General features: G+C 34.5%; 1 protein-coding gene across 5 annotated transcripts; it reads left to right on the top strand.

The window, feature by feature from the left end:
* Window positions 1-451: 451 nt before the first annotated feature.
* LOC104086524 (uncharacterized) lies at window positions 452-6,522 on the top strand. 5 transcript variants are annotated; one of them, XM_070177997.1, is made up of 9 exons: window positions 452-1,043; window positions 1,206-2,876; window positions 3,010-3,126; window positions 3,259-3,381; window positions 3,481-3,570; window positions 4,444-4,546; window positions 4,620-4,677; window positions 4,760-6,159; window positions 6,275-6,522. In XM_070177997.1, the coding sequence occupies exons 2-8, from the start codon at window positions 2,522-2,524 to the stop codon at window positions 6,083-6,085; spliced, it is 2,172 nt and encodes a 723-aa protein (XP_070034098.1). In that variant the 5' UTR covers window positions 452-1,043; window positions 1,206-2,521; the 3' UTR covers window positions 6,086-6,159; window positions 6,275-6,522. The 5 variants fall into 5 exon arrangements, with proteins under 5 accessions (XP_070034098.1, XP_070034097.1, XP_070034099.1 ...); XM_070177996.1 differs by having other exon boundaries at window positions 1,130-2,876; XM_070177999.1 differs by having other exon boundaries at window positions 456-1,043; window positions 2,766-2,876.
* The last annotated feature ends 6,092 nt before the right edge of the window (window positions 6,523-12,614 follow it).

Here is a 12,614-nt window from a genome sequence, read left to right as displayed (position 1 = left end):
AAATAATTAATCTAAAAAAATCAACAAATCAAAGTGAAAATAATTTAACCAAGTTAAGTGTCAAAAAATATATATACAAGAGACATATCTTATAAAAGAATTAACCTAAATAGCCGTCGCCCAACCGTTTAAATTAAAAATAGTCGCCGGGAGAAAACTATATGTATAAGATAATGTATAAAACTATAAATCGTGTATAATTAATAATTTATGTATACCGGCTAGGAAAAGTAAATAGTAAATACGGCCGACTATTTGTGTAAAAATCCCTATCGTCTATTCATTGTTTGGTGTGGTTTGGTGTACGCACCGAATGCAGATAAGATTTTATTTTGAAAGGCGTCGAGGCTAATTTGAGGAGGGTAAGATCAAAATCTGAAGCTGAAGAATGAAGAAGGAGTTGCAGCCAACTTCAGATATTTGAGTGAAATATCAAACAAAAATTACAGATATTTGAGTGAAACTTCACACAAAAAACTTTAGGCAAAAATTGAAACAGACAAAAAAAAAAAAAGACAAAAAGTAAATCTTGAAGACGAAAAGGTTTTAGACTTCAAACCAAACTTCAGACTCATGGTTAAAAAGTTTCGAGGGCTTAGATTTTGAAATGGCTAGATTTACAAAAATTTATGAACTTCAACTATGCCTTATAGTCTTATACAGGCAAATATTTTTAACTTTTGATCCTCAATTACTTTATAGATAGAAGTTCAAGTTTAACAAGTATTGCGGGTTATTTGTGTAATTCAACCTTAAACAGGGATCCTCGAAGTGGCTATCTGCGCAATTCCAGCAAGCCCAACCGCACAAGTTGAACCGCCTTCGCGCCTAAATTCATTCTCTTCGTCTTATAAATCGAGGGTTCAAATTTGAAAAGCTTCATTGATCACTGCACTTAGGTTTTCCAAAATTCAACTTTCAGGAAAATCACCAAAACGTAATGAGGCGAAGATTCAAATCCGCTATTAAACATCCACCAAAAACCCTAAGCTCTTCAGCTGGAGTCGTCACTCAACCTCAGGGCCTCGACGATGCAAGATCCGGTACTGATTGTCACTTGAATTTGCAGTTTTTTTCTGAGTCTAGTCGAAATTTATATTATTATTGGTTGCTCGATATTTTATTTCAGCTACTGGATTACATTTGCTGCTCCACATTATCAAATATTGGTGTGATTCATTGTAAAATGGTCTGTGTATCATCAGGAACATCGGTGGATGTATATAGAAGGCAGTGGCTGGAGCTGCACCTGTCGCCTTGATTCGAAACCTAGAAATATTATTTAGAATTTTTGTTTAATATATTTATAGTAATTCCGAACCTATATATTAACAGAAAAAGGGAAGTAATCCTCTAGTATTCTGCATTCACTGGCCTGAAATCCTGAATCTATCTTTGTGCATGAATTGTAACAATGATAACAAATTAAGTTCTTTTGGGCCAGAGCATTATGTGAAAAAGGTCCCTAAGAGTAGCCACCAGGAAATGAAGTTGACTAACGAGAGGTGGGTTTTTGTGGATTTCGTAACTTCTCGGAATTAGAAGTTAGTACTTTTACGCTAGGTCCTTGCTTTCTAAGATTGGTTTATTCTTTTAAAGATTTATATGTTTAGAAAATATAAAGAAATTCTAATACTTTTTATTTGTATTTGCCAAATATTAGCATGATATGAGTTTAAATGGAGTAATGTGGTCAGTGAGGATTCATACAGCCGACCTCAACTTGTTTGGGATTGAGACATATTTGTTGTTCTAACTCAAGGCTACCTCAAACCATCATAGTCCCACCATGATTGAAGGAGGTCATAGATTCTACCTTTTTCCTTTGATAGGCTTCTTACCATCAGCCACATGTTAAGGGAAACCCATCAAGATGCTATGAATGAATGGTTTGAGATCCTTGGCGCATATCAGCACCCATTGTCACCTTCTTCAAGATCGTGTGTTTTTGTTTTGGATTAATGGGTCATAGTGGTTGTTCAACAATGGCATATTGGTATCTGTATGTCATATGTATAGCTTCAGCCATTTGTTGGATTTCATTTTATTTTTCCGTCATTTGTTTGTTTTGGTATCCTATTTCGTACAGCAACAACAACTAGGATTCAGTTCCAAGCGAGTTAGGGTCCATGTCGCTCTATTTAAGCTTCGGTATCTTACTTAATATAGCAATACAAATGTGTCTTGATGCTCATTTCATTTAAAAGCTTCCTAACAAAATAGCTTATTTCCGCTGCCAAACCAGATGATCATTGAATAGAATGGATTTGGAGGTGATTACAATAAAATTTCTCTGCTTTAACCTTAAATAATCGAAGTCTTAATGCAAGCAAAGGAAGTGTCAGGTGTTATATTTAAGCGCTCCCCCTTATTATTGAAGTCTCTTGTTTGCCATTTTTATGTTGATGTCTTTCATGTCAGTGGCATTTTACTAGCAATAAAGATGGTATGAACCCGAATCATTTCAGATGCTGGCAAGTATCAGCAGTCAGCAAACACTACTACTGATGACCTGCTTCATATGCGTTTTGCTTTTGGACTAAGTGGAGAGAGTTGGACTCACCATGGATGTATCATTAATTCAATATCTTTATCTAAGATATTGTATGTCTTCATTCATTTTTTGTATTTTGATTTGATTCGTTGGCCATCTTTCCTCTATCTCATTTATTCTTGCGTTAACGATTTTGTGCTTGATATTAGACCTGTGTTCTCCCTTTGTCCCCCTGCTATACATAAAGTTTGTAGTAATTTTTCACTGTTAGATGCAATCAAGGCAAAAAATGTCACATCCCCAGATACGGAAGCAGATCCTCTTCCTAATGTTGGAAGAGTTGCATTTTCCAAAAAATATCAGACAGCTCGCAACCCTAGATGTAAGGTTTTTCTTTATTTTGAATTACCTTTTTTATTACTTATGTCCCAATCATTATATGATTTCAGAAGATGTTAACTGTATAAAATATATACCTCTAAATTCTTTAAAAAGTGATAGTATTGTTAGTGCAGCTGATATGCCCAAAACTTCAGAATATGCTTTCTTCAAGAAGTTGAAAAAGGATGTTGGCCATAGTAATTCGGATCTTCTCCACAGAAGGAGTAAACTATCAAAGAATAGTACCTCAGGTGGGTTGCACTTTGATTCTAGCTACTAAACTTTCTGGTTCCTCAAAAGCTTTAAGAAAATCCAGCTTGCTTTATTTTATTCAGAAACCACCTTTTATTTGAAGGATTTAACTAATCATGCCTAATATGCAGACACAACGAGCACACACAACGTGCTGAAGTGTCCAAATAAGGACCTTAAAATCCCAATTCAAGTAGAAAAGGAATATCAGACTAATGAACGCCAGTCCTTTTCACCTGTTGATGGTGTCATAGGTAGGAAGCAGAGTATAATGTGTACAAGTAATATAAGCATCTTGACTCTGTTCGGTCAATTGTTAATTTCAACGACCTACGTGGTATGACAAAATGCAGGTATATCCAAGGAGGCAAAACTTAAGTCCTTTTCACTCCCAACTGCAGTGACTCCTGTAGATTCAAATTTGCGGCTGTCACCCCTTGCAGGTCCATCAAATAATTCAGTTTATCTTCCATCAGCCATTCAATTCTCTCTGAAACATTGATTCTTCACTTAGGATTCTCTTTGCATAGTTACGCTATCATCCCTCACCCTCTCTCTTTCGATGGATAAATATCGACTTGTGAGATGGATATGGGAAGAGCTAGAATGACTGCCTTATTAGTGAGCATTATCTTTATCCAAGGAAAAGAAGAAGAAAAAAAAAGGCTCTAGGAAATGTTATTACTGGACCCTTCACACTAAGAAACAAGCTTGCTGTTTTTCAATCTGAATTCTCCTTACTATGAAGTTATTTTAGTGTTTAAACAGAGGTAAATAACAATGTCATACATTCAGTACAATAGTTGATGCAGAAGCACCGCAATTTGTACACTGTTGAATCAGCATTACAGGCTTTCTCCTCAATTCATTTTCATTTTCTTGCTAAGAGTTCAGGAAGGGGTTGGTGCTCTATGCTTGGAGAAACCTCCTGGCGCTAATGTCTAATAAAAGTTCCAGCATAATCCTTAAGTCGTTTGAGCTAGATTAAGTTCAATCTACCAAGTGTTTCCTTATATTAGCAGTCTAATGGCCATAGTTTTTTCCACACTAGCAAGACTCCAGGAGGCCTTTTCTAGTCATGATGAAACAAGAATGAAAACCTTGTCTGTTTGAATATGTGCTCCATTGGTTTTTTGAAGTGGGGAAATCTTATCTATATCTTGTTTCGTCTGTGTTCTGTTGTTGTCTTAGTTAACTGATTACATTAACCTCAGCCAACTGATTATGGAACTTGCTCTAGCAGTTTACAGGGCGTGTGATTAGACTTAGACGTAAACATTTGTTCAGAACATTTACATCTTCCTTATCACTCTTAGGGAGCCAGTACTCTGGTAATGGATTTTTTGCTGCAAAGAGACAGAAACTACGTCAGCAGGCAAATGCACTGTTTCTTGATGTCAAAAAACTCAATTCTGAAAGGTCATCAAGATTAATATTTTCAGTTGCTTTGATATCTTGATAAGTTCTATCTCAAATTGACTTATGGTTCCAGGTTTGATTTGGTTTCTGCACTTCTCAGCCGGCTGTTCCCTGGAAGGAAGGAGGGTGAAGTATGATCTCTTAGCTTTCTCAGCAACTGTATAAGTCAAATTTCTTTTCTTTTTTCTGACTTTATGTTACTTGGAAATTCAGGGTTTCTGGGATTCAAAGGTCAGGAAAGGGGAAAATTCAAGTACTACCTCACTTGTACATGCTAAGCCAGATCATGCGCGACCTCATTCAAAACACAAAGAAGATGTTACAGTACCAGAATATAGGATGAGCCAGACTGATGGCTGCCTCACTAATTTCTTTTGTAGGCCAAAGGAGAGAGTTCCCCTAGAATGGGATAACTTCAATTCTGCCTTTCATCTCATCGACTATGACGCAGAAACTGGTTTGCTCTGTGAAGATGTAGATAATAGTCAAATTTCAAACAACAAAAGTATAAGTTTGTGGGATCAGAGTGATTCATTGCCTTCATTATCCTTTGACCAGCATGGGTTTGCAAATCATCTCCTACTGGATAGACTTCATAGTGCAAATATACCTGTAAGCAGAGAAGCACAAAACTTATTCTTAGATTGGGATTTCAATGAGGAGAAAAATGATCCCGCATTAGCCATAACTACTAGCGGAGGGAATAAACTGTGTTCACCAATATCCACCTTACCGCATGTTGATTACCAGCGGAGTACAGAAAAGAAGCTTGATGCGCTGGCACTGTCATCTTTATATACAAACTCTGCATACTTTGATGCACTGCCATATTTTCATTCAAACAGTTTTCAGCAGAAACTCTTTCCTACCAAATTTTGCTCCAGGGATTTTGGAACGATTCTTGAACACGAGGAGTGTGCAGTTGCAAGATTGGACCAGTTTGACCTACCCTTGTTATGCAACTCAGAAGATTTTAATTCTCTGGAAGATCATAATCCTGATTTTGGAACAATTCTTGAACATGAGGAATGTGGAGTTGCAAGATTGGACCACTGTGACCAACCCTTGTTATGTTACTCAGAGGATCTCACTTCTCTGGAAGATTGTAATCCTGAGAATGCATTTGAAAGTGGCAATGTTATTGTCCCTTATCTTGGTCATCTTGAGAAGAATCATTGTGATTCTGATGAACTCTTGCCAATTGCCTTGGATACATTCAGCTGGAATTTCCTGTCAGCAACCAGTTCCCCGTTGCAGAGGGGTTTATCTGCTTATCATACTTTAAGACTACCTCACAGAAAAGATACAGTTGGTCTAACAAATGAGGAGATCAAATACAACTTGTATGGTTTAAACCCAAGAGAAACTGCTCCTCAATCATTTGAACAGTCATTCAACTCTCATATCTGGTACTCTCGCAACTCTGAAGTATCTTGTGACAAAGCAAGTGGTGGATCTCTATTACTTGAAAATTCAAGCTGGGTTACATCTGTTGAAGAAATTTCTCCTGATCATTCTGATGAATGGACATTGAGCTGAAGATTCACATATAGTTTTGACGGGTCCTATACTCATATTAAATAATCATAGTGTTGCCTCCTATTCCATTAAAGGTATGTTCTTTTTCCGTGATCATCCATCTTTTGGCCCTGTTATGTTGTGTTTTAGATTCAGCCATGTAAATAAATTGATTTCAAAACCAACTAGATTTCCTTTTTCTTCCAACAGAATGGAATTCCGCCAAGAAAACATCTTTCATTTCTGGGTGTTTCTTACACTAGTGTGACAGTGATCTACTATGTGTAAATCACCCTTTCTGGAAGCATTCAACAGACTAAGGTATGTATCAGGGCCTATAGTAATACATTGTTTTTTGAGATTGCAAGTAGAAAAATAGTGTAGTTCTGGTATTTTGCTATCCTTAGTTTCACTTACTATGTAAACAAACGTCTCATTAGGTATTTAGTATTCGCTGATAGCACCCTCTAAACAGCATCACTGCAAGACCTTGTTAGTTTTCATTTACATTAAAACGTAACACCTCACACCATGTTATGCGAATGCAACCTATATTCTAAGGGTTCAACCGAAGAAAGTATTTTGGAACGGAACATAAATTCAAACAAATATTAAATTATAAACTCATAATTTCAGAAGTACGAACTCTTCAGAGAATAGGTTGAATCCATCAAGTTTAATTTCTAAAACCGTATATGATATTAGGTAGGAATGTTATCCATTTTGGAGGGTTGGCGCTTCCTAATAAGGGCCTCTTTCCGTATACTAAAATTGTTAGTAGCCTTTCCATTTGATTCTGCAGCATTTCAAACGATAAGTTTACTCTTTCAGTTCTCAAAACCCTTTTTGTCTTTGCTTGAAATTCTTGTTCCTGACTCCTTATAGAATACTATAGTATCTATGGATATACTTAAGTTTCTTGCTTTTTGTTCGTTTTCCTTCTCAAAAAGTGGAGGTCAACGGTGAAATGTCAATTACTACAAGGAATAATAGAATAAGCATACAAAAAAATGTACTGAATGAGCAGCTGTGTGGGGAATATAGACAAACAAATGAGAGAACTCTGGCGAATCTTACTGTGGTCCCCTTTTACTATGTCGGCCAATCCTATTTGTGTCCATTGACATAATTTGTCGAACACTCCAGCTCTTATTCATTGTGGTTCTTGGCTTCTAAAGAATCTTTCTCAAAATATACTTAAAACAATTAACTATTTAGTCCTATTGGCTCGTTTGACGCGTGAGAACAAGCTGATATTTTGTGTCCTATTCTTAACAATGAACATTTTGTAGTCGAACTTTTATTTCAGCTTCTAGCAGTCTATCAAAAGGCGTTCTTAGCTTTGCCATTTTGCGAGTTCAAATTGCTTCTTTTTAAAAAAAAAAATATGTAGGCATGTCTTTGTCTCTATTTAATCCTTTGAAATAAGAAACCCATGCTTAACCAAACCATAAGTTCCTCAATTATTTATAATATCATGATTTAACTATCGATGTAATTTTTGAACAAGGTGGAATCAAATTGGTTTAGTCAATTATTCTTGCAGTTCAAGTGAAAATCAGCCTATTAGCACCCAAGCGTGTAGCTTAGTGATTAATGAAATGGGATGAAATCTTGGAGATTAGGGTTCGAATTTCATCAGTGACAAAATATGTGGGGTGATATCTTCCTATCTGTGTAAGTCTTGATAGGCAGAGTTACGTGGTAGCTATGTGGGTGGAGCGTGGGTGGTCCGATAGAATAATCAAGGTGCGTGTAAGTTGGCCCAGATATTATCGCTGGAAAAATAAATAAATAAGATTCTATCCGTTACTCTTTTCAACTTACTTCTTGCCTTCCTTTTGAAAACTTTTGAGCTAGCCTATTTGTTGGATGATTAATTCCTCTCATAATTGAGTATATTCTTGTTGTTTAGACCCGTGATAAAACATTTGGTCATTAGAGTCACCTCTAAGATTCTTCACACTAGGATAGCATCAAGATCCTTGTGCCCGTTAGCTCTCTTGGAGTTTGATTATCTATGTTAATTAGTTCTTCAAAAAGCTAGACTAACTTGCCAAAATTGACTTTCCAAAATCCAAACTGATACAACAACAACATACCTAGTAATACCCCACACTGTGGAGTCTGAGAAAGTAATGTGTACGCAGACCTTATCTTGTGAGGATAGAGATGTTGTTTCCAATAGACTCTCGGCTCAGAAAAGCATAAGCACCACATTAATAAAAATATAGACAAGAAAGGACAGTACCAAAAAGCTCTAATTCCAAACTGATAGCGTATAAAAATTAGAAAATGCCAAACGGAATCCAAAAGGCTCTAATTCCTTTTTAATGGGTGACCTGATGTAATTGTAAGTAATGTACTACATTTGCTGCATCAGCTAACAGCATCTTTATTTAGGAATATTTAAATTTCAATGTCATTAGTTGCATGCAGCAATACGGAAGGAAAATGCTTATACCGGACAATTACGAATTGTTAATTGCATAAAATGGTCATGGCAAATCCGTGAGAAAGGGACAGTTTTCCATTTCCTATTAGACTTCGGCCCCATTTGTCCATAATTTATTTTCCTTTTTTTTAAATTTTTTTCTTCAAAGAAGTGTTTGTCCATGAAATTTTGCAAGTTTTTGGAAAATTTTCGAAAATGAGTTTCAAAAACAAAAAAGTGGTTTTGACCATTTTTTAAAAATTTTAGAAATTTTTTTTTCCCCACTCACAAAACTACAACATTTTTTCAAGTGAAATGCAAGTCCAAACATAATTCTAGATTTTAAATATTATTTTTCAGTTTAACTCTAAATACTATCTTTTTTCAAAAATTACAACTTTTATGTCCAAACGCCTACTTAGATTTCCTTTCTCCCTAATTTTCCACAGAATTTTTAATAACTTGTCCAACACTTCAACTTAGCTAGCAGAAAAGACAGTACTGCAATTGTTTTCACTTGCACCTGTATTCTCTAGTTAGTAGGCACCCGACTTCAGAAGGTGTAATATAGTGGTTGAGAAGTCATAATTTGAATTTTGAAGCATCGACATAGTGACTAATTTTTTTATACGCATGCTGTCCGAATTAGTTTTTGCGTACATTAATTAATTCCACAAAATACATATTACTTTTTACTAGCATAAGTACCGGGATACGTTGTCCACCAAAACTTGGACAAATACAAAACAATTACCTATTGTTGATGTCTCTTCTAGAATTTGAACATGAGATTTTATGATCTTAAACCCAATTTATTAATTACTAGGTCATGCTCTTGGGTGATAATGCCTATTATTATTTGCTCACATATATTAGTGAAGATGTCATAAAGTTTATCAATATGCTTAAAATATGATAGCACAGGGAAATTAATTTGCCGATGTGTTTTGGCTTTCATGTTCTCCAATTAACTACGTGAAAAAAGATATTATTAGGAAAAGAACTGGTTTCTTGCTTGACCCATTCAAGATTTGCTAGACGCAGATGTGAAGCCACCAGAAATCCCCTTTCTTCTCCTTCTATATGATTTATCAGAACCTGATTATAGGGCAAAAGCTCAGCCACAATTCATAAAGGACACAATGAATAGGTGAGGGGGAAAATCAGAAATAGCCTGTTTTATAATTGGTAATTGAAAAATAATCATAATTTCAAAAGTAATCGAAATTTAGTTACTTTTTCATATAAAGATAAAATCTGAATAAAAATATCCTTAAATATCCGGAAAAATTTCAGCATAATATGTTGGATTTTTTACATATGACATTCCAGCATAATGTGCTGAAATTTCATAATGTGTTGGAGTTCCAACATAATATGTTGGAAGTTTAAACGCACGAGCTCCATAATCCAGCATATTATGCTGGAACTTTCCGTGTTTAAGCTAAAATAGTAATTATTTTTCAATGACTTTGCAAACGCCGGTTATTTTTCGATTATCAATCCGAAAACTGGCTAGGCTGTGTTATTTTCAAGCAGTTAAATATAAAGATTAGAACTTAGCTTACTAATCATAACAGAAACATAAAAAAAGTTTAATAATCTTTTTGCATTGGGAATATTACGCCCCTAATCATCAAGAAAACGTGCACAATGGTGGTACGAATTTAACATATAAAAAAAATGAGAGAGAGAAAGAAAGAACAGATAAAGGCAAAAGTCAGCTTAGTGCAGCTAAGAAATCAATCCTCATTATTATTTTAATATGACCATTTTATATCCATGTTTTTTAACTTTATCAACCAGTGACCTAAATAAGGAGTGAATTTAACTTATTTGGCACATATTGATAGTATTATTATAACCAACTTATTTACTTGTTGAATTATAATTGGTCTGTTATAATTCTTTTTAGCTTATTACCTTGTTTATTGAAATAGTTAGCCAGCAAACAAATGTTGAATCAGATGAGTCCAATCTATTGAAATTACTTATTCAAATAAATTATGTGTGTAAAACTTTTAGACAGGTGGGGAGAGTGAAAATACATATTTCTCAAAGAATAAAAGTTTAAAGTTTCTTCCACATGAATTCTTAACAAATAACGTGGCCGTGAAAGCCTTTGTTCACATTAAGCAAGAAAGATGCGTAGCACGAGTTTTTCAATATTAAAGTTTGTCGTGAATCATGTTTAATCATATAGTTAGCAATTTAGCATAGACTAGGAAGTTTTTTTAAAACTAATAAATTTCCCCCATTTTACTACTTTTTTATTTCACAAAGTATCACGAGCAGGGGCGGACCCACATGGGGTTCAGTTGAAACCGCTTCGTCGAAAAATTATACGGCGTATATTGATATATTACATTTAACGGAGGAAAATTACTATTGTAAAAAAAATATTTGAACCCGCTTTAACACAAACATGCTCCCAGTGGAGGTGGTCGAGCGGGTTCAAAGTGAGAGAGGTGCTAGGATCGAATCCAATTTGGGAAAGGGCGTTTCCAATTTGTTTTTAATCCGTACTTGAATGGAGTGTGTGCAACTGAAAGCCAAGACCATCTTTGTTTCAAATTAAACATCATCCTTCAAATTTATTACCTTCGGCTCCAACCAAGAGGCTGTGAGTTCGAGTCACCCCAAGAGCAAGGTGGGAGTTCTTGGAGCGAGGGAGCCGAGGGTCTATCGGAAACAGCCTCTCTATCCCAGGGTAGGGATAAGGTATGCGTACACGCTACTATCCCCAAACCCCACTAGTGGGATTATACTGGATTGTTGTTGTTGTTGTTGTCATGTTCTCTCCTTTGTCATTTTATTATTTCGTTGACTTCTATTTCTCTTCTCTTTTCTCTTCAAATAACTCTACTATCCCCAAACCCCACTAGTGGGATTATACTGGATTGTTGTTGTTGTTGTTGTCATGTTCTCTCCTTTGTCATTTTATTATTTCGTTGACTTCTATTTCTCTTCTCTTTTCTCTTCAAATAACTTCTTATAAGTAACAAGGAAAACTCTAGATTTATTTAAATATCTTGGAGTTAATAAATATTTGTTAAATTAAATTTTTTGAAGTAAAATTTATTAAATTAAATAGATAAATTTCTTAGAATAGAGATAAATGTTATAAATATATTAAAGTGGATGTCCATTGAATACTCCATACATCCCTATTCCATGAACTATTTGAGTTCATGTATTTAGTTAATTTATCACTTAATATTTATAACCTTTAGGTGTATTCTTGTAATCTTTCATGTATCCCATATCCTATAAATAGGGTATACTTTATCTTATGAAGTACACACAAGAAACACACTTGAATAAGATAACTTGTACATTCTCCTCCTATACATCTTGTTTCTATTACTATATTGTTTTATTTTGCTCTCATTTCTTAATACGTTATCAGCACGAGTTGCTAAAATCATAGTTACTTTGCCTGCTCCACGGGGCTCTAATTTCATTCTCGTCTTTTGAAGTTGAGTGTACTTTTTCATACGGTATGTATTTACAGTTTTATTCTTAGCAACGTTTTAATATATATAAGCTATGCGGTAGAAGGCTATTAACTTTGATTTTGTGCCAGTTTCAATTTTGAATGTATGTTCCACTAATTTCTATCTAATCCTTGTTTAGTACTCTTTGGTAAAGATAAAGTATACAATCATCTGTTAAATATTTAATGTAAAGAATTAGCATATTAGTTAGAATAAAGATGATTTTTTTTTCTCTCCATGTAACCATGACTATATATACTATTGAATTAATACTCGTTTCTTCATTTTCTATTTCAAAAATTTTATTTTATTTTGTAAAACTTGCACATGGATGAGAATATTTATCGTATTAGTTTACCTTACAATGTTTTATATTTTAGTAGACTAAGTAATCGACATAAATGATGCTTTATTAATTAAGCTTATTGAGGTTAGTAATCATACGATTGCATTTAGTATACATAGTATAATTAAAGATTATGCATTAATTTACTATGATACATAGTGAAGTAACAACACATGTTCTCTTAATTTTACGATTTAGTATATTGACCTATAACTATAAATGGTATGCATTGATAATAATTCTTATCATTCTAATTTACTTATTTTCTTCGTT

Source organism: Nicotiana tomentosiformis, chromosome 6, assembly GCF_000390325.3.
Source record: "Nicotiana tomentosiformis chromosome 6, ASM39032v3, whole genome shotgun sequence".
In the NCBI taxonomy this organism is placed as follows: domain Eukaryota; kingdom Viridiplantae; phylum Streptophyta; class Magnoliopsida; order Solanales; family Solanaceae; genus Nicotiana; species Nicotiana tomentosiformis.
Note: the sequence above shows the minus strand (reverse complement) of the source record. Positions and strands in the feature narration are given on the sequence as shown.